This window comes from Aythya fuligula, chromosome 1, assembly GCF_009819795.1.
Source record: "Aythya fuligula isolate bAytFul2 chromosome 1, bAytFul2.pri, whole genome shotgun sequence".
NCBI classification, from domain to species: Eukaryota; Metazoa; Chordata; class Aves; order Anseriformes; family Anatidae; genus Aythya; species Aythya fuligula.
The window spans coordinates 197,810,832-197,837,473 of record NC_045559.1 but is presented as its reverse complement, the minus strand read 5'-3'; the positions used below and the strand labels follow the sequence as shown (position 1 = coordinate 197,837,473).

The window sequence follows — 26,642 nt, the reverse complement described above, 5'->3', positions numbered from 1 at the left end:
GGGAAAGCCCTTCAAAGGAGGCTTTCACTTTGGGGAAAAAACAAACAAACAAACAAACAAAAACAAACCAACATGATATGATTCTAATATGGAGTTTGCAGATATCCTGGCAGGCACTGCAAACACTGCTGAGCCCCTGCTCTGCTTCCACGTTTCTGCCTGCTTGCCAGGGAGAACCAGCTGTGCTGCAGCCCCCTGCTCCTTCAGTCCATCCTTGTTCCTGACTCAGACAAGCCCTTGCACAGATCAAGGAAAGCACATAAAAGACATGAAAGAGGCAAAACTTGTCAACTGACAAGAAAACATGAACGTCAGGAGCTCAGTAAGCTGTAGCTTGTCTGGCTTCATACAGAACTGATATAAACATTCCTGGAATGATTCATCCTGACATTGGAAAATGAAGAGGAGTTATGACAAACACAGGCATGCTATATAAAGGTAGCCAAAAAAATAGTAGCTAGACTTCAGTCTGACTCATTGGAGGTGAACTCTGTTACACTGGGCTACCCCTCTTTTAACTAATGAATCCCATACAGAGCATATTTCAAGGGAAATCAAGTTCACGTGCAGCATTTCTCTTTTAAACACATCTCTGCCTCAGAGGCTAGGAGATTGTCTAAAATGGCTCTGTTTATTTTTCTGCTTAGGGTTACTTTACAGCTTAGATTTTGTCTAACAGCTCTCACTGTTAGAGACTTGGCCTTGCAACTAACCTTACTGGCAGACACTTGCAGACATCATAACATCTCCGAATGTGGTGAAATCCTAACTATGGAACGTGATTTAAGTATCAAGGGTGTCTGGGTGATCGAGACAAGACCACCAATGAATACTCACTGCCTCAGCCAGAGCCCTCCCACTGCAGAGCTGACTTCTTGTAAGCAGTCCAGCTGCAGAAACATATCCCAAGCACTTTTCCCTTTTGCTTTCCATTCCCTTATACTCCTTGTTGTCCAACCCCAGACACCTGCAGGCTGGCTAGTGGAAAAAACACACCGCAACGCTGTGGGATGCTCAGGATGCATCAGTGGTCAGCTGCAGTGCCAAGAAGGCTCATTCTGGTCATCCGGGGTCTAACTTCTGTAATGTAAACCACAAACCCACACCCTCTAATTCCTATGAGTCCAGAGTTCAGTATTTGCTACTTCACTCCCAGCAGCCTACAGTTGTTAAATTACTCTCAGTATTCAAAACATTTTTTTAAATCTCAATCTATGAGCATTTGTTCCTTGATTTCACTCTTGGGCCAAGGAAAAACATGACTTTTTACTGCAGAAAATGCCTTATGACTGTAAATAGACCAGTAATTGTAAATAAAATACATATTAACTTTAAATAGCTCTATTTTTACACAGCAAGTGCCAGATTTCAGAGGTGATCAGCCCCTGTGGCTGTGAAATGTCCAAAGAGGAAGTGGAGATTCAAACACAGACTTTGGAAAAGACTTCTCTGAGGTCTGAGATACCTAACAGATTTCGTATTGCCTTTCAGAAATTGATGTTCATATTAATTAAATAATAGGCAAAGACTTTGTTTTACAGTAAGCTTGCAACAGATTCACCCTGTAAATTGTTGCTGCTATGGATGCACTACTAAGCAACACTTAAACTCTGCAGCTTAACCAAGGTAAAAATCTTGCAGTCTACTCCTTCATCTCCAACAGATGCATTACGCTTCCTATAATGTAGTAAAAATATATCAATCCTAGCAATATTCAGCCCATATAATTTAGGCATTTCAAGTTGCTAGCTAGTGGTTAAAACAAACCACAACTGTACTGCAGGCATTTGTTCCTGACAGAGCAAAAGGCAGCCGAGCAGTGTTTCTGCCCAGGATTGCCTCTTTGAGTCCTCCAAGGGCAACCAGACCTAGTGCCAACCAACAGCGCCCTGAATTGACAAATGCATGAGCAGGGAAATGGAATGGCACCACAGGCTCCTTCCATCATCCCTAAGCAGACACTGTGAGCTGCCTCTTGATTTTAAGACAGCAAGAGAGAGGGTGTTCCATTTCCTTTAATACTTTGTCCACATATTAATCGTACTAATGCTCAGAAATTCCATTTTTCTTTTTCATCTTGAGGTTTCTCCTTCACTTCCTAGACCTTTCTATAACCTAACCTAGAAACTAACCTAGAAGCACTGCCTCTGATGGGAGAAAAACTTCTCTGCTAAAGTCAGTAGAGACTTGTTATATCTTGTAAATTTACTTTTACAATATCAGAAAATAAAACTGCTCCTGAGAGGGATCTGACACCTTCTGTTTAAAGCATCTGCAGAAAGAAGGCATAGGATTTAGTGAACTTGGATGTAACAATTTCTTTGTTCCCTCAATCCAAAAGAATCAGATTTAAATGAAAATGGATGTTTACTTAAGGTTTTTATACAGACCCCAAAACTATTAAGCCTAAAGCCAAACAAACCAAACAAACAAGTCTAAGAAAGTACTTAAAGGCATCTGAAAGATTAATCTATTCTATTTTTGTTTTACTTAAATTCTTTGTCAAGCAGCTGCTAGATTTTCAACTTCTATGAAGAGCAGACATGCTCTAGGGATTTCTGCAGTTTGCCAGCAAGATACTTCACAATATCTGCATCTCCCTAAACATTCCGTAAATCATCTTATAAAGCCAAGTTTCATAACCATTTGCATAAGATATTTAACAAAGCTTACTAGAATGTCATCATGTTAGACTGTTTTTATTGTATTTGTCTGTCAATATGAACTTAGCTCTTGATGTCCTTACATACTTTTTACTCAGGCAAACTTCCAATAACTTCTCAGTTTTTTTGATATAGTTATTCACAATCTTGCTCCTAGGCTCTTCCTGCGGTGAATAGTTTATGGTACAACGCATGTATTTCTTCATCAACTCCATAAACTGTTTGTACCCTCACTGATGAATTCTAGATTACCCAAGGATAAAGACAATCTTGGCTCTACAAAACACCGTCTTTCTTTTATAAAATCAACGATGTTACTTGTTGTAACATTGTTGTTTATACTCATGTACTATTTGCTGAGACCTTCTTTCTAACAGCCCCAAACTGTAAATGGGCATATCACAGCTATTGGCTTGTAATCCCATCCTGACCAAATTCATTTGGTATCTGGATTTAAACAGAGATAGGGAGGGAATAAGGACAAGTCATTCACTGGGGAAAAAAATTAAATAAATAAAACTTACAGGTAGAAAATGTACAGATAAACAATGGCTTAGAGACATGGAGGTTCAGTACCATAATTTGTCATATACATGCAGAAACCTCTTTCAGCTAATTCTCCTACTTATTCTGAGATGATTAATGGACTTAGGAGTTTCTCTGCCTGGGGTTCAGTAATTATTACAGTTTTAATTTGGATATGAATCAAACAATGTGCTCTTCCTCAGTAACGTATATTTGGATTTTTTTTTTCTGTAAATCTGCATATCTGCATATGCAAACTTACCCTCTCCCTTCCTCAAAATTCAGCTGTGACTGACTAAAAACACACACATGAACTGTCTCCCTCCCCCAGTCTTGTCTGGTGTAGTAAACGTCATAGCAAAGACTTGGCCATCCATGCACATGAGTGAAGAATTCAATCCCTGTGTAGTTTTTCATTTCTTATTCATACTGAACTGTATGGTGGAAGCAAAGGAAGAAAGATGTTGCATTACGCATCCTCCTCACGCGATCTGCTTCCAATTAACCATCTCTGAAGAAAGACAGAGACCAACAAAAGGACAGAATTTCTTGAATCTTTTCATTACCACTCTTCCAGATTCAACTTCAGTTGGATTTAAAAGCAGTTTTGTTATGCAGCACTGATGTGGGAGAGATCAGAGCACATTATAACACAGGAGAGAACTTCCTGTTGGAAACAGAATTCTACTTGCTGCTGGTAGGTGATCCTCTCTGCAAGATCTGAAGCAGCAGCCACTGATGTTAATATAGAGCAGGTATTTCATAAAGACATGGAGCGCTGAGTGCTCTGGTTTGGTTTATTTTTTTGTTTTATATGTGCCACTTCCATGCCATCTTCCTCTGTTAATTCTGTCTTGTGAACTACTCATTGGAGAGGATACGCAGAGTACATTTTGAACACAGACACAAAGAAAGCTCCACAAGAGTTTAGGCAAGCTTTTGAGTATCAGCAAGATTAACTTGAGATACATGTATGATTTTATTTTAAGAACAAGTCTCTGAGGGACAACTCCAATACTAAAACAGTACCATTTGAAAAGACATCAAGCTCAGGATATATATCTTTTTCAATGACAAATGAGGTCCTGGACAGCTTTCTAGAGGCAAGTGAAGTATGGAAGCATTCACTCAACATATGTAAGGTTCCACTGTTCTCAGGATAAAGGAGGTCATACTCTTCCTCTACAAAGAGAGTCAATTTCTTACAATGTAGATGAACATCTTTAAATTAACTATTTTCTCAATAATGGGTGACTTTTTAGCTGTTTCCAAAAGGGATTCTGGATGCGTAAGGGGGAATTGCAGGAGGAGAAGAGGAATCCTATCAATGGTGCTTGTCAGGACAAATGATAGTGAAAGGAATGAAATCTCTACATGAAGTCAGGCAGTGAAGGCTGACCTACATAGACCAGGTAATCCTTTTCTCTGCCTGAACTTAGTGGGCTAAGATTTACAGTTTTATCACTTCCAACAAAATGATATCCTGAATTTCAGAGAAATTCAATACGGATTAGTTGCCTGAGTGACTTTATTGAAGAAAGAAATTGTGGTCAGGTCACTGAAATCACTAGAAAATCACACAGTACAGAACTGAGATCCCAGAAACTCCTAAAGTCTCCCTCCTCTCCAGCACCCACAGCATCTCCGGCATGCACTCTAGCACCTTCACTAGTCAATGCAATTCATTCAGAGGACTTAAGTTCTTGGCTTCTGTCCTGAATGTCTCTTGAAAAGGTCTCTCTCCCTCATACCACAGAAGAATGGACAAGCCAAAAGCACTTCCCTTCACCTGTTCCTGTACACTGACAGTGCCACTATAGAGGAGGTATTTCCTCAGTGTCTACATACAATCATACACTGCATAAAACTCTGAATTCTTGTTTCTTGGGTGCTAAGGCAATACTTTGCTCTTGTTATGGTGAGGTGTCAAAACACCTGAAAAAGCCTATTAATTTATAATGTTTGTATATTTTAATTTAGTATACACACATGCAATTGTCAGAAATGAGGCAATCCTTTGAAACCCAACATTTTAGCTGAAAAACAAACAAACAAACAAACAAACAAAAAACACAACAGTATTCCAAATAGTAGATCTATGTTGTTGCCATAAAACAAAATTTAATGAAGGCTTTTTATAGCAGTTCAACTTCAACAAAGAGCATACTGCAAACTGAGTCATTCAATCACTGCAGTTCTTGCTAGGCTTTCTTGCATATTTGCCACCATAAAAAGCAGCAGTAAAGAAGCTTTGATGAAAGACTCAGTTCACTACTCAATGTACCATCTGGACTAAGTTTTCTTTCCTCCTCAGAGGCGGTACTTCTGGTTTAGAGATGGTATCCACTGAAAGAACAGTTTTGAAATGTTAACACTGTTCTCTGCATGCACCAGAGGGAAGGATTTTAACCTTTAAGCTATTCAGCCAGTAGTTGAAACGAGCTCTGAATTCACACCACAATAGCAATAAAGTATCTCCCACCATGCAGTGTAGATTTCAATTCCAAAAAGAAATGGAAGTATGGAAGTAGATTGTGGCTATCAAAACCATCACAAATATGGAATAGAGGATTAATTGATCCTGCATTTGAAGATGTTTGTTGCAGAGCAGCTTTCACCAAACCTCAGGTGTCAGACACCTCCAGATTTAGAAGAATTCAACTCTTGTTGCTGTCATTTGGTCTGTCACAATCTGAGTTCCATCTGAAGCGATGTAATTGTTTCCTACCTTCTTTTGCCACAATCAAATCAACATTGCTATGGTTCCTGAGCTTTATGAGGTGCTGGGAATAGACACGAGTCTTAGCAGACAAGCTGTCAAAACTGCAGAGTTGTGAGAGTTCGTGGCTTGCACCGACTCTGTAGTAGAGACCACATGAAAGCACCTAGCACATCTTCTGAAGCACTGAACATCTGCAAAACACAAGGCTATTTCCAAGGGGCTTACTGCCAATTACTGCATGCCAATGCAAGAAGCAATTCCAAAAACGTACAAGAGAAGTCACCTTTTCTGGTAAGACACTAATGTATATTTTAAGTGGGAATCTACTTCTGAAGTCATTCATTAGCAAAAAAGAAAAGGAAGCATGCAGCCATAAACGGTTTCTTGCTGCTGCAAATAATCAGGAGTGTGGTTAAGTGTCTGGAAAGAGAGGGAACTCAATACGTAGTGGAAAATGTAAGATGGGAGTGGAAAGAAAATCAGTGGTACCATAAACTACAAGCCTTAGTCTCTTCTTATCAATACAGATTAAAATGAAGAGAAACCATAATGAAGTCAGAAGAACTGAATGCTATCTAAGATGTAAAACATCAACAGCAAAAAAGGAGAAACTCCAGAAACTCAATTTGTTTTAGTTTTGGAAAGAAGTGCAGATTATTTCTGACCCTTGTATACTAAAGAAAGTGGAAGTAATGTTTTGGATACTTGAACTGCAGTGAAGGGCTATCTGACTACTAGATGTTGGTACCATTACTGACGCATGTTTTCTTTTCCACGGGCCTTAAAGAATGCTACAGATGACAATATTTAAACTGTATCCAACAGCAGATGAGTTCTGCACTTTTCCACAGAAATAATGTCAAGAAATGTCAGTCTGGAAGCATAACACTAATGAGAAGATGTTTCTTTAGGTTCCTCTTATCAGGACAGACCCAATCTCTTAAGTGGTCTGATCTCCAGACCATATTCTACACTTGGTCTGAAAACCAAATCTCCTCAAATGAGTTCATCAAATAGAAGCATGTAAAATTAATTTGTCCCTTTGAAAAGCCCTGCGTAGATAAAAGATTGATTTACTGAAAATATTTATCTCCATTATGGACTGAAATATCTTGGGGCTGACTATATTCTGTTCAGATGCAATTGTAAGATGCAATAGTATCCTAACTAAAATAAGTAAAGACACAAGGGCATACAAATTTTACAGTTATACAGAGAACAGTAACAGTTGTGTGTAGTAACAAGGAAACTGGTAAAAAAAAGTAAATGTTTAAAAGAAAGTGTTTTGTTAAAGTGAAATCAAATCAGATGGAACAATGAAGACAATATGAAGAGTAGCTCACAGCAATACCTAGAATTGGTCAGCAGGTCACCTGCAGGAGTTGGGTCATCCTATGTTACCATTCAAAGCTTTTTCAATGGATAACAAAGTCAAGGAATAAACACAGGTGAATAAAAAACGGTGGAAGCATGCTTCAAAAACAGAGCTCCAACATACCAGCTTCCACAATGACCATGAGAAAAATGGGATCTCTGAGTGCTGAACTTTAGAGTGGATGAGTGACATTGCCAGCAGGTTGAGGGAGGTGAGCCTTCCCCTCTGCTCATCACTGGTGAAGCCACCCCTGGAGTGCTGGGTCCAGTTCTGGGCTCCCCAGTACTAGATGGCCATGGAGCTACTGGAGAGAGTCCAATGTAGGGCCACCAAGATGATGAAGGGCCTGAAGAACCTCTTCTGTGAGGAGAGGCTGAGAGAGCTGGGGATGTTCATCCTGGAGAAGAGGAGGCTCGGGGGGGAATCACATCAACCTTTCTAAATGCCTGAAGGGAAAGTAAAGAGGATGGAGCTGGGCTCTTTTCGGTGGTGCCCAGTACCAGGACAAGAGGCAGTGGCACAAACTGCAACATGAGAGGTTCCGTCTGGACATCAGGAGTCACTTCGTTACTATGCAGGTGAAAGAGTACAGGAACAGGTTGCCCAGAGAGGCTTCAAAAGCCCCCTGGGCATAGTCCTGGCCAACTTGCTCTGGGTGTCCCTGCTTGAGCAGGGGGTTTGGACCAGATGGCCTTCAAACCACTCTAGGATTCCTTCACACAAAGCCTCTAACAGCAGAGTCAGGTCACAGGTTAGCAAGGAAACCAGACTGGCAGCTCTGAGTTCAGAGGAACAGAAGTTTTGTTCCTCCAAATTCCTGTGTGCCTTTTGCACCAATTACTTCTGCTCATTCCTTCCATCAGGGTGAAGAATGCTTTCAATTGACAAAAAGGAAAAGAAAACAAACACCACTGCACACATTTCTGAACAATGCCTACCTCTTTACGTTCACTTGGTTGAGATTCAGAACTCCCTCTGGCTCTGACTGAAATCCATGGGAGCTTTGCCAGAGTGTGATGGGAATAGGTTCAGGCCCTTTACACAGCCTCCCAGTGTTTTCCTCCACCCCGGCGTTATGTAAGAAACTGAGCTAAATTGTAAATATTACATAACCCCAAGAAGGGAAGGGACTAGTAAAACATCTGCACGACTCCTTCATGTCGCCTCACCCCTTCCTTTCCGCTTTGCTTACAGTCCCCGCTGTGATATGCCTGAACCGGTCACTTCTCTATTAAGCACGCTCCAGGCAAGATGAGATGGTTTAACAGCTTATATAGGACATTACACAGAACCTAAGCAGGACAGTGGTGCCAGGGAAGAAAGCTTCGGCCTTCCTGTAGGTTTGCTGCAGCCATCACTGCACTGCACCTCAGGACCTGAAGCCCCACACTCCCTCACACTTTTCTCACTATGTCTCTGAGCCCCATGCTCCTAACCCCAGCCAAGAAAATAACCCTGGCATTACCATCACCGAATAAAAGCAGCAGTAGTAGTTTTCCAACTTGCTTGGTAACGACAAGTAGGTCAGGTGGGAGTAGGAAAAATATACCAAGTTAAGATATTGCCTACACACTCTATAAGCACAGTCCCATGTCTGGCACAGTATTAGACCAAAAAAAAAAACAAACAAAACTTTCTAAGCAGGACAGCAGCCCAAGGCATATTCTGTGACCTAGAAAGACATATGGAAATGACTGTCCCCCTCCTTAAGCTGGGCAAGAAGACTGCCATAAACCCAGGCATTTCAAATCCTTATGATGCTATAAAACAGCCATTTACCCAATAATAGTGTTTTCTCCAGCACAGTTGACAGTCCACTGAAATATGTTTGTGGCAATAAAAGTGAGACTCACTAACCTACCAGTAATTTCATATCTTATAATAGTTAAAACATGTACACAATCTTGAACGATATACTGTGATGCTGACAGATATTGCTGCACTTCAAAGTATAAAGCACTGAGCATGAACAGAAATTGCCAGGTAGAGTATTATATATTTAAAATATAATGCACTGTGGAAATGAACTGAAAATTGCCAATTCTAATATTACATATTTAATATAAGTGTAAAAATTACACCAACCGTAATTTTTCAACTAGTTGTGTATCTAACTGGAAGAAACTGCATCATATCTGAATATAAATGAGTTATTTATATTTACTCAGAAAACTCAGAAAAAGAGATGTTTTCCATAGCTCCTAGATCGACATTTTTGTTCAAAACTCATTTTTTATAACATGCAATATTATACTATGCCATTTTAAATAGCAGATGAAATCCTCAACTCATGCAAAGAATCTAACTTTAATACAACATCCTATTTAAGTTAATCCTGTGATCTAAACCAATAGGTTCATGTCAGCAGTATTTTTTTCTGACCAAAAAAATCAAAAATCAAAACCAAGAAGTTTTGCCAGAAAAAAAGACTACTGAACCAGGCCTAATACTTTGATGACATTATTTCTCAAACTCAGTGTCACACTATCCATTGCTTTAGCAGTGTCCTAATATAAGCAAGATTAGTCTTCGTAAGAGCCCCGTATTTTCCAAACTGTGCAATTATTACTAATAATCAAATTATAACAATTATTTAAACTTCCACTGAGTTGGACAATAAGAACAAGATGTTTTGAGATTAGCATTTAAATGAGATGTGTCCAGTGGTATAGAACGGGCGCAGCTTTATTAAACATAGCTATGCTAGCGCCAAATGAGTGTAAAGAGCAATCTGAGGTTTATGCTGAGTGCTTTAAATTTATCTTCTGATTGCTAAACAAATCATAAATATAAATATATACCAATTGACTCATTCTGCACAAAGATCCAGCTACCATTCCATCAGTACTGCAATGCACATCATTTTCCAGCATTGCATATTTAGTTATCTTTAGGGACTCTGTAGAGTGCCTTAAAAATTGCCTACTGGAGTTAACAACAGATAAATAGCACACACCTCTGCTTTCTACTGGTTATGTGAATAGCCAGAAAAATTCTGCAAATATCAGGCTATGTAAGTGTCAATATTGCTTGGCCAAGTTATATAGAAGCTGCTTTTCCTAAGTGAGATTCACTGCCAGATTTACAGCACAAAATCTATTTTTGTGGAAATCAGTGTGGATTCACCTGTGACAGCACTTGCCTGCCTGCTTGGCATTCAGATAAATCAAATCAAAACAGAACAAAAACAAACAAAGCCAAAGAACTGAAAGTGGACAGGACCTAGTTGTTTATTGCCAATGAAAGGACAACACTGTCACTAATATTCAGACTTACATTGCTTTTTATAACAACATAGACAGTGCAGTATTGTAATATGGCCATACAAATTCCAAGGCCTCTGCACTGTTCACTCCTGGAGAACTTCAGGTGTATTATTTATTTATTTACAATTTCAACTTATTCCAGTATATCTCCATAGGGCCCACTTCCCATTCTAGATAAATTGAGCTGTTTAAGTAATAATCCCATTATACGACTTCACTCATATTATTTTAAGTCACTAATATCTCTCTTAATGTAAAAATAAAGCATAAGTCTATTTTAATACTTTTTTTTTTTTTTTTTAAAGATGTTTGTTTGTTTGTTTTAACTCTGGAAAAGGCAGTTGCAAGAATCTCTTTCCATTTCACTTAACAGGAAAAAAAATAAAATTCATTAGAGTTTGTGCTCATTACATACTAAGGTCTACAAACAGATGGTTAAAACCTCATTTATGAAACTGAATAATCAAAATCACATGGATTTTATTTATTTATTTTTTATCGTTTTCCACTTACGGAAGACTTTGAAAAAAGTTTCCATTATCATTTTCTCAATAGTGAAGAAAATTAAATATGTATTCAGTACTGTCATACATAATAATCATTCCATTTCATATTCATTGGTACCCTCATAAATGAAACATAAAAACTATTCTGAAGGGAATTTTCACCTTGAAAGCAATAAATGCCATTTGCTTACCAAATACAAATAAATGGGAAAGTACAGAAAAAACTCTTATTTCTCACCATTGTAAGGGTGAATGGGTGGCTTTCCAGTCCAGACACTCTCGGACAGTGTAGAATAACATACTGAAATAAAACAGACCAGAAAAGAGTAAGAGATAGAAAAGACGTCCAAAACACTCAGCGATCGGTTAGCACATAGAACATGAAAGTTATCCCTGAAGACAATGCTATGTGAGCAAGAGTGATTTCTTATCAGATGCCCATAAACTCACCTGGCCAGGCCTTGCTTGGAAGTCATCTTTGATCATCCTTACTTCAAGGACATTGGAGGGATGGCTTATCACTGAAGTTATTGTGACCGGCTTATTGCTGCGGATGTAGCGGTACAGCCGTTCTACACAGTACAAGCAGAGAGGTCCAGAAATCCAAAACCAGGTCTATGGGAGAACAGCAAAGTTACCTCAAGGGCTTTTCATTTTGTGTTTTCTAGCTTCAAGGCTACATGAATGCCTGCAGAACCCGATTTCTCATCTACTGCAGAACAGTGTTTGATCACAAGAAATCTCCACACCCTTCCACATGCAGAAATCCAAGCATGTTATGGGGGCTTAGTCAGTCTAACTGGCAGCATCTTCCACAGGCACAAATGATTTCAATCATAAAACTAATCAGGAAGAAAATGCTAATGACCCCATTTGTGACCATGTTACTCTGGTTTTATGTAGTTGGATTGCAACTGGTTTCAGCAGGGAATGACACAGTACATACCCTGTTTCAAAATCTAGCAGACCGGAGTACTATAAAACTGATTAACCTTTAAGGAAGAACACTGTCTGATTTGCAATATTATCTGACTATTACCTTCTTTTTATCATCTCAAGTATAGGCAAAAACATTAACGAAGAAGCAATCCTCGTGCTTTAGGATTTATGCTTGTATTAAACGAGACAAGGGAGAAAAAAGGGCATTTCTGAAGCACAGTTCATTTGCCCCTGTGGAAGATGTGTATGGTAGGCAAATGGGGCCCTGCAAGTGCCTGTGTCTCTGCACAGACTACATAGGGAGCCCGGGGTGACCAGCTTAGATGGAGACATTTGCGTCTGATCGCCAAGATCCCATCCCCAGAGTCAATTATTAAAGGGCTAACTACCAATTCCACATCTGCTCAGTCATTCAACCCTTCTCAAATCTAGAAGCTACCCATCAGCATCTCTTGCAATTAGTATCTAATTTCCACAAGCACCTCTGGCCTTGAGAACCTGAGTAGCTCACAGGAGCTAAGCACACTGCAGAGCTGTTTTTTCAGAGCTGGTATCTCTAAGTGCATAAAACTTTCAAATATATCAAAGTTCTCGGATACAGTTACAAGCTGCCAGGAAAACAGAGTGGCCATTTCTTTCCATGGCTCCTTTTTCCCCCAGAGATCACTCTATAATAGGCATCATAAGCCCCAGGGAAAACACTGCCTGGGTCATATGGAGTCCGATACACATTGCCATTATTGCCACATAATTTGGTATTACCACAACAAAATACGAATCCAAAGGACTTTGTTGGAAGACTTTAGTGTAGCATTGGCTGTTTTTTATTATGAATACATGATCAATAGTAAAATGGGTTCCCCCTGCAGCTAGTAAGGGATATGTGTGATTCACACAGAAAACAATGATAATAATAAAGAGAAACTCCTGTGAGGTCTGTTACGAGGCCACCTTGAATGGTGGGCCTTAGGCTTTGTGAAGACAGCATTCCCAAACCTCCTCAGCCTACTTGCCAATACAGCCCTGCTCATCTTTTCTTAAAAGAAATGAGTAAATTTGGATGAAGTAAAAGCTGTTTTGCACAAAACATAAAGAAACAAAAGGAGGAAAAAAAAAAAGGAAAACAAAAAAGATTCTCTACCCCCACTGTCATCATATTCATTTACCCATACTGCGTGTAGTATTATTCTCTACAAACAGGCTACACAAAGCCAAACCACAACCAACTGCATCCCAAAAATGCATATTAGGACTTGCATCCGCATGGTGAAAAAGAGAACAAATGGAGTTTGATTATTTCAATTTATTAATGCCACACAATGCATACAAAAGGGCCTAATGAATATGTTATATAAATGTTTGCTCTGAAGTACTACACTGTAATTTAAAGTCACATTTATAGCAAGACCAATACATCTCTTACCATGTTGTACAAAAAAAGAACATTACAGCCAATCTCTTGATATTTTTCCAGCCTATTCTAGGCACATTATAATGCAATACAACGTTTAATAGAGATTGTTTTTCCCCACCAAATCTCTGAATGCCTGAGAAGGTTTTAATAATATTTTCCATTATTAAAACATCTGGTCTGGGAAAGCAATAATTAGTGGTTATGGCTGACTGAAAGACTTGGCATGGCTTGTAATACCTGAAACGTCGGATCATACAGACCTCTGGGAAGTGTGACTGGAACTTGGGTTCCTCAGAACAAATTCTCATAAAGTTATTTTGTACAAAGGGTTCTGGTACTGATAAGTCCTCTGGGAAAGGTTCAGTAGTATGGTTAGGAAACGGCTCTTGAAAAGCCTTTGGCACTGTCATGTTCTCTCGGAGTGTTTTGTTAGGATTAAAGCAACCAGGAGGGTGTTCCTCTAAGTTGGTCTGGTACTTGAGCACACCCCTGCAGGAAAAGAAAAATAACAAAGACACTGAAGTAACGGCCAAAACGAAGCCACTTCTTTTCATTTGGAGAGGATTTTAGAAAGCAGTTTTAAGGCTCAACTTCTGTAAGGATTTTTATTCAGTTTGCTTTCAGGACTTTTAATCAGATAGAGGCTTTGCAACTGCAGAGCCTTCTGTTGCTAGAGGCAAGGTTCAACTTTTCCAGCTCACTTGTCCCTTCCCCACTGAACAGCCTCAAGCTTAGTATTGCTTGAAAGAGGGAGATATTGTGGGAGCCTTGAAGAAAAAATAAATAATCACATTTCCAGTTCATTCACGCTCAGGCTGTTTTCACTCATTCTCCTTACAGTCGGGAAGCCCCGATTTTTAAGGCAATCAGTAGCAGAAACATCTTAAGTTGCCACATCATAAACCACAGGAATGTTCCCACTACCTGGTGTTTATCAGGTTTGCACACAACAGCCTAATTTGTGTGCACTGCAGCTCCTTTGAATACTATCTTGTCAAAAGGAAAGAAGGAAAAAAGAAAAGTCCTGCACAATAACCCATGAACCTCTCTTATCCTGCGAATTATTTAGTGAGCTCTATGCTTGTTTTTTATGATGAAATTAGATGTATACTAAAATGAAGTGGGAATTTTGCAACTGCACCTAGAAACTATCAAGAAAAACTATCAAGGAAATCTGTGACACTCTGGGATATTTCAATGTGTGTGTGAGTCACTGAAAGAGGGGAAGAACCTATAATAGTACGTCTGAGGAATTCTGTTACTATTATTTCCTCCAAATATAAATTTCTTAACAGGTAAACCACAAGAAGGAATATTAAAAAATAAATGAGGAACTAAATGACAGCCAGATAGGATGGTGCTGCATGGGAAATAAGGCCCATTGGCACAATGTCTGATGAGCAATAGGACATGGTGAGGGCTTACCTCAAGTACACAATCACGTAAGAACAAATTTTCCTCTCCTCTCCCCAACATACACACACAGCAGCAACGGTGACAGTCTAATTCACAAGAACAGAAGGAAGTAGGATATATACAACATTCCTAGCTTAAATGGGCTCTGACAGGCTACTGGCAACCTTCCCTGCTGAAATGCAGCCCTGACAGCTATAACATGCTTCCCGTATGGTCCAGTGAGTAACGTTCAGCTTGGAATTTAATCCTGCTCACTCTCAACTCCACGTCCAACCCTGGAAGAATCACTTGGGAAGCATTCGCATGCTTACACCCATGCTTCTGTCTGTATTTATTGCCCAATCATGCCTATCACTTGCATCTGCCATCACTGTTGGTCATTGCACAGTTGCAAAGTGACAGATAACCTGAGCATTATGCTAGCTCCCCGCTCCATAAACATTATGGTGCCTCATGGATTTAGCTGGAAATCACAGCACATGTGATATTTTTCCAATCAACCTCATGCACATGCCTGCCAGCTACTCGCACAGCTTATCTGGCCTCTGAACATCCCCAAAAGAGGATTCAAAGTTTTTCTTGTGACACAAATAACTGAACTGCAAACATGTGCATCTCCGCTAATGATCTCTAGCTTGTTTAAACTATTACAAACATGCTAGCTGAGTGGCAAACAGGGATAACAAAGCTGCCTGTAACAGCAGCTGCAACGACTTCCATTTCTGAAGATGTCAAGGAAATGCAAGTGGTCCTACACACCCAAGGTCGATACCCAGAAAGGTCAAGTTCTGCACAACTCTTAGGGCCTAAGACATATCCTCATATATTCATTTAGTACAATATTTGAATCTATAAAAACTCAGTAAGGATGTCACTAAGCAGGAAAAAGACATCTTTAGCAAACAAAAATGGGAGAGAAAGGAGAGATGAGAGACACACAGAAGCAGCAGATACGCTGAGCATGTAGGCTATTCGCATGGGCATACATCAAACTCTGCCCCAGTTTTCCACCCTTAAAACAGAGACAATGTTCACTTCTGGCTACAGCTGGAAACCTTATATTACTATTTCTTTAGATTTTTATGATGACAAGCTAGATGTCAATGGTCTAGAGGTTTTTATAGGTAATTACACTGTTCCTATCCTCTCATCCAACTTGCACTGCTCAAATCAAGGTGAGTTGCTTAAGGGGTCCTCACTCCACTAAAGGTCAATGTCTGGGTAGAATCTTAAGGATTTTCTCCCTTCCAAAGATAAATCCTTGGATAACTCTGGTGACAGCACAAAGACCTTATTCTCAGCTCCAATTAACCAGCATAACCTGTTAAACATCACAGTAATACCAAATTAAAACTGTCGAAGATTTGACTCCAAATATTTTGTAGGTTTTATAGTTCCTTATGTTGGTAATAGAAACATCAAGCTTTTATTTTACACAAACTATTTTTTGTTGTTGCTATTACAGGCTTAAAATAGAGTTAATTTAATGTAGATATGCAGTAAGCCCTTAGCCACTAAAATATTTTAAAGTCATGTTGGAAGGAGTACAAGAGAAAGGAAAGTTTTTAAGGATAAGTCTCTGAAAGATTCCTCTCTCTCTTAGGGTAAGGATGAAAGAACACACCAATAACAAATGACAGATGAATCATGCCACTTTATATATGGCTGCGAATTGCTTCGCTACCCAGGAAAAGAGGAAAGAACATACCCATAGTAATTTGAAACAAAGCAAGAATACAAGAATACTGTAAAAATACTCAAAAGGAGACATTCCAAGACAGGTAAATCCTTATCCAACCTATCTACACCATCCAGTCACAGGAAACAACTTGCTGTGTAGAGTAACTGACTATGCATCTGCAAATCTCTTAGATTTGCCACGTAGGAGTCAGTTGGGAACCTACACAAGGGAGCTTAAATTTCCTTATTCTCAGAAGAGATCTTCCAATCAATATAACCAATGGAGCCCAAAAAACTCAATTCAGCTCACTTGAACGTAGATCTGTGTAGCAGCAGGTTAGCTGAAGCATTCTTCAGGCTCCATTGACTATATTTCTTAGAACTCATTTGACTATAATGGGAGACAGACACTTAGAGAACATGTAGAGACCTAAATTTAGGCAAGTTAAACTTGAACTGACTCCCACTCTTCATGACTCATCTTTCTCTCACTTTTATCTGCCACTCAGTTCTTTTCGATGCACACTGAAAGGTTTTCCACTTCAATATGAAGGAGGATCTGTACGAGGAGATGCCTGTTTAGTATTTGCTATATTCCTGCAGCCTTGGTTTGCAAATTTCTCCAACTAGACTTCTTCCTTCATGAACTAGCAGCATGGTTGAGAAGACAATGGGCAAAGGAAAAGACAGTGAAGATGATTTAAAATGGGCACAAAAATACTCAGAAGTTAATCATTAAAACAGATTGCCTAGGGAGGTTAGAAGATCTCAATCACCATATGTTTTCAAGAAGAAATTAGAATAATGTAGTGAAATTTCATCCTGACCCAGGAAGGTAAGAACAGTTTAAATTCATTTTCTTCAACTATGAATAAGAGCTATGCCACGGTAAAAAAGGAGGAAAAAAAAAAAAGGGGGGGGGGAACACACAAAAAAAAAACTGGAATTGCATCTAGGAGTTTCAGTGTTTTCAACTCATTATTTCAATTCACCAGATCTCAAGCTGCATTTATTTTGTTCAACAACATATTCCTACTGTGATCTGGCTAGGCCTAATTACCTTTCACTGTTTAAACAGCAGTACTCAGCGCTGTGCAGACATTCCAGCACTCCATGCTGCAGTAGATACTTGATGACATGAAATTAACCTTATTCCAACACCCCTTCCCTATACCAGTCTCTGTGCCTATATCCCCAGAGGAAGCTCTGCCGATATTAACGGACCAGATTTTCACACTGCATAACTTGTGGAAGCTGTTCTGCCTTGCAGTAGAACTGGGCTTGTTTTATCCAGTTACAGACCTGACCGAAAGGAATCAGCTTGATGGCACATCAACATCTGATGTTTGTGAAAATAAGATGAAAAACTAGTAAATTTTGTAATATAGCAATAAGAGATAATTACTGAGAGGCTGTTCCTTCCACCTCCATAGGAATCAAAATGGAAAGAAGAGAGGAAAGAGAAAGGGATGAGTAACTTCACATCCTCCTCTCAGCAGCCAGGTTAGAGAGAGCAGAAAGAAGTAATAATGTTATCTTGATTTCCCACAAGAAAATGGTAAAATGGACAATAAACAAACTTGAAAGCGAAGAAATTTGTGCTAGCTGGCTGTAGTAACACATGATTCTCCAAGCTACAGTCTGAACGTTATTTAAATAATAACCTGCTGAAGAACTGAAGATGACTGATGGCATCTGGATAAGAGGTTGGCCCTTTGTGCACAAGCAATCTCAGGAAAGGTAACAGTCAAGGGAACAGGTCTTTATGCCGTGCTTAAGGAAAAGGGACAGTGTTTTTCATTTACTTACCCTGAAACATGCAGCATCAGCAGCATATAGAAGACAAAGAAAAGGTTGTGTGTATACCAGAAGATGTCATAGTTTGAAATCCTGAAAAGAATAAACCATGGTTCAATGCTATTGCACTCAGACAGAATCACTGCTAATTAAAAGCAGATCTGTGCACACAGCACATCATTATTCAGCACGGAGTCACTGAATAGTCAAAGCCCAGTTTGTATTCCTACAGAACCACTGCATTTGCAAACAGCTAAGCGTTGAGAAGAACAGGTGACTGGCACAGAAGTAAAAAGCTAAGGAAGAGAGCAGGACATGGAAGCTCAGAGCCAGCTGAAGACCTCTCCCCAGATTAGGAAACTTCCCTACATTCGTAAGTCATACAAAGTCTCTACCAGATCCTTACTGCTAGAACAGTTCTTCAGCCTCTGGGCTCAGAAGTCAACCTCTTCACAGTGAGTGCCTCCTTGTGTTCTCCTTCCCCTAATACAGGGCTGCAGCGTACTGTGCCCCAACTGAATACTAACAAGTAGCAGCAGAAAGGCTGGTGGGAAAGGAAACTTCTGAGGATATGGAGTAGAAGGAGATACAGGAGAAAAGGAAATAGACCAAGAAGGCAAAAAGAGGACAGGCAGAGGAATTTTGGGGGGCTGGAGGGCTGCATATGGTGAGTCTCTGGGACTTGGGATGAACAGAAATACTACCACAATTAGGATCAGGACAGGGGAAAGGGAAAGAGGATTTCCTTTCATCAGTAATTTGTTAGGAAATTTAAAAACAACCAAAGACCAAAGAAAATGCCCATCTGGAATTGTTCTGTGTTAAGACCGTTCACATTTTCTTGAGAAAAATAGTCACCAAAAAAACCCACAACCAAATGGTTAAGAAAATACTCTACTTCATAGCACACAAACATCTTTCCCACTACATAGTATGGTAGGAGTCCCTTCCAAAACAAAAACCCTACCCTGACTCAAGCCAAAGTAACTATTTAATAAAAAGCAACTTTAACTCAGATAACATTGTTCAAGAAGCTACTCTTCAGACATAACTTTCTTTTTCAGATATTTTTCTCCCTCCTACAGTCTTTTACATAAATAGTTAGCTACACTTGTTTTGATACACCTGAAATGTACACTTGATTTGTTTCTGTCAATACACAATTTGTGTCCTTTTTCAAGGCAGAAAAAACAATTTGATAATCTGTTGGAGGGCAACCAAGAAGAAAACCCAAGTAAGAGCAGTTCTAAGCAACCCAGCAGCTGAAAAGTGCTTAGAAAAAAAAAGCTCCTTCATCCCACCATCCTTCCCCAGTTGAGCATCATACTAACTTTTTCTTCCTTGAGACTTCTCAAACTATTTCTAACTACCCGCACCCTGGTAGGCATTTCCATGTATTTATTCATCAGTATCTCGAAGGAGCTGTGAGAGTGAGTATCAGTAAGATGAAAGCAGAGAGAATATCCTTTATGCCCAGACCGCAAACAGGTCTTAGGACTCTTGTTTAATTTGACATCTTGCTAATATATCAGAAGCTACACACCAAACTCATTTTCATTGAATCTTGAGCACTGTTTTCAGAATGAACCAAGTTTTCAAAATTTCAGAGATGGACAGTTGGACAGTCTATTCCAACTTCTGACAAGTTTTCAACACTTGTCATTAACTTACTGTTATCACTGATTAAAATATACATATTCTGTCTGAATATGTCTAAATGTCAGCTTCCAGACATGGGCATTTCACCTTTTCTTCAACTTTCTTGCAGATATCTCTGTAATAACACGTTGGTTCTTTACATGTGTCAAGTTCCCCAAATGTAATCAAGTCCTCTCAGCCTCACCTACTTAAACTAAAAGTGTCAAGATCCTTGAACCTCTTACTGGGACATTTTAATCTTTATATTTTTCTTAATTGTATCCTTTTTAAACTGTGTCCTTCAGATATATGCAGTATTCTAGTACATTCAACAATCTACATCGTAAAACTATTATATTTTTATAACTCTTCAGAACATTGATTATTTTACATACATTCTTCTTAGGGCTTAAAATAAATACTAATTAAAGAAGGAATGTTTTTCCTAGCCACCCAACTTCCTGAAAATCGGAGATCAAATTGAATATTTAATTTTAATTTTGGTAAACCTACTTTAGAATTTGGCAGATGAAGGTCTGCAAGAGTTAACTTGAAATGCATGAGAAGACTGTGGTGCTTTTAAAGGGATACAGTGAACAGCACAGTTCTGGAAAAAATGTTTCTAATCCTGTTACAGATAGTTTTGAAACGGAAGATATATGTGGTAGTTTAGAAGATGGAACTGAATACGGACATATTTGATTATAAAAAGAAATGGCATTGGAGCCACTTACATTTCAATGTTTCTTTAAATACATGATTTCCGAAATTACCAGCAATTATATTAAATGGAAATGCTCTTGAGCAACATTTATTTGAAAGTTACCTGAAATGTCAACATTTATGCACATGATTTATTCAATTTTCTGGTAACTTCATAACCTTTCCAACAAATACTGAAAAAAATGGTGGTCTGATTCTCAGGTATGACATGGTAAAAAACCTAGGATTTTTTTTTTCAAATGACACTGACTTTCCCCCTTTAAACCATTAGCAACTAATTTAATCCTCCTAATACTTATTCATACAGTTTACTGAACAGGTAAAGACATGAAAATGGAATGAAAATCATGCACAGAAAAGTTTCAGAATGTACATGTAAAGGAAGAAATGATTAAGCAATTTAGTGTGCAAGAGTGGACTAGGGCTGAAATCCAGGATAATATAACACACTCAAATACTTTTTTAAAAAGTTTTGGATAAGCAATGAAAGTTTACAGTTAATTTTCCTAAAACCTTAGCATGAGTTTAGCCATTACTAGGTAACTGAGGAGATTGAGAAGAGACAGACAGATGCACATGGAAGCTTGTTTTCTTTGTAAAACAGACTACAAAGACAAGCTTGAGCCATACGCCTGAGGGAGAAGCCAGGATAAAATTTCTAAGTAAGAATTACTGCTATAGTAATAGGAGATGCAGATGATCTGTTCAGGGTTTTGATTCTGCTGGCTAGGTGGCAGAAAGACAAGAAAGCATTTGCAGTTACAGTAATTGAAGAAGGAAATAACAAGCATGTAACTTGGAAAGATGGAAAGCTTTTTTGCATGAACCGTAAAATTATTATTTCCAAGAATACGTTTACAACTACATATATTTTTTCCTAAGTTTCCCAATCATTAATAAATACTGTGGGGTTTTTTGTTTGTTTGTTTGTTTTTCTCTAATTTATCATGGCCTTGGAGAAAACAGGACTTTGTTCTGGCTCACTGCTGCAGTGTGAAGTAATTGTTTCATTTTTCCATCTTCCCAAAATTGGCTTTCTTTTGCAAGTAGAGGCATCTGTGTGAACTATGTAATGTGCAACCAAGCCTGACATCTTGCGTAGCAGTCTTATCCTGTATTTCTGTAGCCTCCAGTTCCTCACAGAAATCTCAGTTCTGGAAGTCCCCTTGGCTGGGAAGTTGCACAAGTATTTGCTGAACTGCTTTCTTTGACCAACACCTTATAACACCGCTTCTCAGAGAAGATAAATTAGTTCAACAAAGTTCAAATTAACTAGCTCACAGCAGCAGAGCGTCTTTTAAATTTTAAGATACTGAATCAAAATATCATGCAGTGCTTGCTGAATCAAGATGATGTACACGTATAATCAGTCTTTGAATTCACCAAAATTGCTTCAGTGCCAGAAGCCTATAAAAGGCTGCCACATTGGCCTACATCCTGCAAGATAGTGGTCACTTAACAGCACTACAATGTATGTTCAACAATGCTGGTGCAGAATGTGAACCCACCGGAGGACGAAGCCTCTAGAAATCCCTGCAGTTACTCTGAGCCAATAACACACTCAGCTTCAAAAGCATCATCTACGTTAAATAGAACATATTTGATAACCAGAAGCAGAGCTTTAAAATAGCAACATTCAACTTAAGCAGCACAGTTCTGTTTTGGTTAGATTTGCTGGTGTTTTTTTGTTGTTGTTTGTTTTATTTTATTTTTAATTGTTTTTACTTTTCTTTTTGTTTGGTTTTGTTGTTGCTGATTTAATTCGTTGTTACAAATAATTGATGAAAATAATCAAGATAAAAATATCATCTTGTTTTTCTTCCAGACGACCTAATTTATACATTGGACAGAAATTTCCATATGCTTGGTTATTGCTTCCTGGTACAAACTAAACAAGAAAAAGGAACTATTCAAAATTTTAAAGGTCTACAGTTTTAACTAAGCATGTCCCTTAAAAAAAAAAAAAAAAAAAAAAAAAAAAAAGCTTTTCTCTGAAGGCAACTGAATCAGTTTTTGTAAATTTGGAAATAGAAAAATCACTGTGCTAATTTACCTGCAAACTAGTTAAAAAAAAAAAAAAAAAAGGCAAGAAAACGTATTTTTAACATTCATTTAAATACTTCTTGCCTCATATTACACTTGTACTTCATCACTTCATCCCCTCTAATCAGTACGAGTATATGATTACTTAAATGACATTTTTCAGCGTAATGATCAGTTTATATCTTACCTGATGGCATACGTAGAAGCTGTACACATTAGGAATAATACTAGCACCATAAAGACTCCAGTCAGACCTGGAACTAAAAAAACATGATAACTTACATTTGAACTGTGGGGAGGCATACTTGTCTCCCATTACCTTTTAAGAAAGTAGAAATTATTTGAAATACAAATCAAGATTCAGTCAAACTTTACATATACATATTTCTTGCAGACAATTCATGTATCAAGCTACTGTTGAGCACATGGTGCGAAGAATTGTCTTATTTTCCACCTTGCAAAGAGAAAAATACCCTTTTCCTTGCATTTCACCACACATCACAGACTTCCCATTAGTCTTTGCTCCTGTAATCCTTTGCTCATAATATTAGTCTCCAAGCAGGTAACTAAGAATTAATCCTGTCTTTTTATTTGTAAGACTGACTGTACAAGTTTCTATATTTCTTTTTTACTCCAAACCCTAAAATCTGTTGAACACTGCAATTATAAACCTGGTCAGGGACTGAATTTCAGGCAAATCAATTTCTATGCAAGCTGTCACTGCAATTGTTTGCCAACCTATTTCATCCTGGAATGAGAAAGAGCCTGAAATTATTCTCTATGGCATTGTATCATGCTAGAAATTGTTGCCTGCAGAGCAAGGTCTGTGAGAATGACAGAATTTGAGAAGGTTAAAAACATTAAGGATTGGACTCATCTGCTCAAATACGGACTGCTATATCAGAACTAGTCTCTTCTGGGCTCCTTTTTAAGTCAAAGGAGAAAAATAAGTATTTCTAGGGCATGATTGATCCTAAAGCAAAATCCTACCCCAAAAGTAGAGTAAACCATCAGCCTGAAGATATATTGGACAATCCTGACCAGAGTTACCACTTTAATGATAAGCTCCTTATCTTCAAAACTGCTACACCAGGTAGCAAAAAATCTGAATTAAGAACTAAGAACCTAAGAGCCATGAAGCATTACATTGGAACATTTTACTTCTTGAAGAATGTAAACTCTTAAAAGTTTTTAAGCATAGCCCCTGGTCACCCTAAAAACCATGTGTTCAGGTTTAAGCAAAGTCAACTATTCCAATCACTAAACACAAAGGTAAATAAGTGCTATTTTAGTGTCAGAATATAAATGTCTCAACCTGCTTTCCTAGAAGGAAACAGTGAAACTATAGATATAAAGGGTTCAGGATCTTTTTCTTGTTCTTATCTATAGTATATGATCATGTTAATTTTCTAAAAATAATTACTTGTGATTTTTAGACTTTTTAGTGATAAAGAGACATTTTGCGATCTTATCTTTTTATAAACTTCTCATCACCTGCTTACTAGCAAGTTTGATAATCAAAATCTGACACAGCCCAAAGCACTCCTCAGTTTTACAAACTGTAGGTAAAATCTTGGTCCTACAATCAGTGGAAGTTTTTTTCACGGACTACATTAATTTCATCCCTTCGTGGAAAAGTTAAAATTAAAAGCAGTTGCAATAAAAAATGCTTTGAATAAAAAATTCTTTCTGCTGCCTCCTTCTTCATTTCTACTGCTTTAATCTAGTTGTACATGCAGCATGCAATCAATCTTTGACAAATACTTCTAATCCACTTGTAATACAGGGCTTGTTCTAGAATCCTACATTGTCACTCAAGCCACAGAAGGTCACCTTTTACATCCAGTTCTTCAGCTCTCCATCAAACTGAACACATGAAATCACTTACAACCTTGCCCTAATTCATCAATGCATTTTTAGAGAAAGGGAGGAGAGCAAAAACTATTTTCCTCCACTAACTATAATTCTTGAATACTTGTTCCTCCCACAGTAACCCTCACACCCTCAGGCAAGGAGGTTTCTTTCCTGGACTGATCTGAAAACCCAGCACACCATAAATCCTTCCAGCTCCTTCTTATTCCTTCTCTTCACTGTGATAAAAATAAATAAATAAATAAATAAAAAGTCAATAAATCCAGTTCTGAATTGTTTGGGAAGTGAGATCCTATTTTTGCTTTTTGTACAGCACCCAGTATAGCAAAATTTTGGTCCCTTTCTGGGCACTCTCACAGTACAAATAATCAATATCAATTACCAGTTGTTGGGATGGGGAGTGATCCAGTCATTTTAAATTGAAGATAACTTGCAACCACTGCTTTTTGCAACACAGTGCTCAAACTCTTGAAAATCCAGTATTTTCTTTACTGTCAGTGGATAAAGAGTTCTACCTTGCAGGTCCTCTGCTCAACTGCCTATGTCTCAAGGTGTACCCAGAAGCTAGGACAATATTTAACGGAGCCTCTGCACTGTTTTTTCTTTCACCCTAAGTCTTTCTCCTTCATCTAAGACTCTAAATATAATCCTGGCTGCTTGTTCTGATACTCGCCCTCTCCATCTTGTAGTCCCTTCTCCACAGGTGACCCTCTTTCAAGACACTGATTCACTAAAGACATCAATTATCCAATCTATTTCCAGTTTGCAGTTCACTCATACACAAATTTCTATTATTTCAGTTTCTCACTTCCTCTGCTTTTAACTGATCTAAACGTCACCTGGGGGGGCTTGGAAAGCACTTTCCCAGAGATGGCTAATTCTAGTAAACTGATTTGGATTGACAGATCTACAACCCAATTCAGCAACCCAAATTCACCACTGTTCAGGCAGATTCCTTTGGGTCTTGCTCTAAATGTGACCAAGTCATTAGTTCTGCATGTGGTCCAAATAAGGGTGAAAGTGATGACATCACGAAGGAAAGACCTTTATCTGCTAGTAAAGCACCACAGCTCAGTACAGCAACCCATCCACACCCAAACACTGCTCTCTTCTAAATTCCTGCACCAAAAATGTCTTTGCTTATTTACTCTTTATAAGCGCTTGATTCCTGGGTAACAGTTTAGATTTCTCTGAAGTCAAAACAACCCTTCAGTAAACCAGCTGAAGCAAGAAGACAGCTCTTTAGTTATGTTTCTTTTTCTAGAAATTGAATCATTTAGGAATTTGCTTTTAATATTATGCAGAATCTCTGTTTGAAACTAACGATTTTCCACTGACTCATCTGTACAACAACAGCTTTGAAGATGTTGCTCATCCTGCTACAGGGGCTTATGTAACTCCTCCCTCCTGACTATTGGATAAGCAAACCCAGGTTATATTAACACAAATAACACATCTCAACCTAGCTGAGATATAACAAATGGCATGCAAACAAAGGATCAAAATGTTTTGTCTGAAGAGTGATGACAAGAAGCAGCAAACTTTCTCAGTCAGTTTTGCAACAGACTTACCAGTAGCAAAAAGCAGTTTCCTTGGGTCCTGAAAAGCAGTCAGGGGAAAAAGAGTCAACATAAATGATTTACATCCATTTAATAATGTAATAATAATAATAATAACAAGTAGCTCATAAAGCTCACACACTTGATAGCATAAGTAGCCTCTAATTCGGGATGCAGAAATGGATTTGATAAAAGTTTACAGTGACTGCAATTCAACATAAACTAAAACTTTTGCCCTTGTATTCCTTCAGTGAAGATAATTCTGATCTTTTATGAAAAACTGGGATTCAGATGATTTTACAGATAATTATTTGTTGAAAGCCTAACTTAACTCAGTTACCTCATACCTTTGGGAATACAGAGAGCAGAAGAGTGAGAGATTTGAAAGTTAAATGAAAGAGAATTTTACTGCCAATTACATCACTAAGAGATTTGCAGTGGACTCCAGTGAAGCAGGACTGAACTCAAAGGAGCTGACAATATAAGGCCAGATGTTCCTGTATC

General features: G+C 38.4%; 1 protein-coding gene across 2 annotated transcripts in view; it reads right to left on the bottom strand.

The window, feature by feature from the left end:
- The window catches only part of NOX4 (NADPH oxidase 4), a 117,261-nt gene that overhangs the window by 73,205 nt on the left and 17,414 nt on the right, over positions 1–26,642 (bottom strand). For both annotated transcript variants that reach the window (XM_032199976.1, XM_032199966.1), the window contains exons 6-11: positions 26,151–26,178; positions 22,895–22,967; positions 18,316–18,396; positions 13,671–13,899; positions 11,508–11,672; positions 11,296–11,358 (exon numbers count right to left, since the gene is read on the bottom strand). In XM_032199976.1, the coding sequence (XP_032055867.1) occupies positions 11,296–11,358; positions 11,508–11,672; positions 13,671–13,899; positions 18,316–18,396; positions 22,895–22,967; positions 26,151–26,178 (639 nt within the window). The remainder of the gene's footprint in view (positions 1–11,295; positions 11,359–11,507; positions 11,673–13,670; positions 13,900–18,315; positions 18,397–22,894; positions 22,968–26,150; positions 26,179–26,642) is intronic.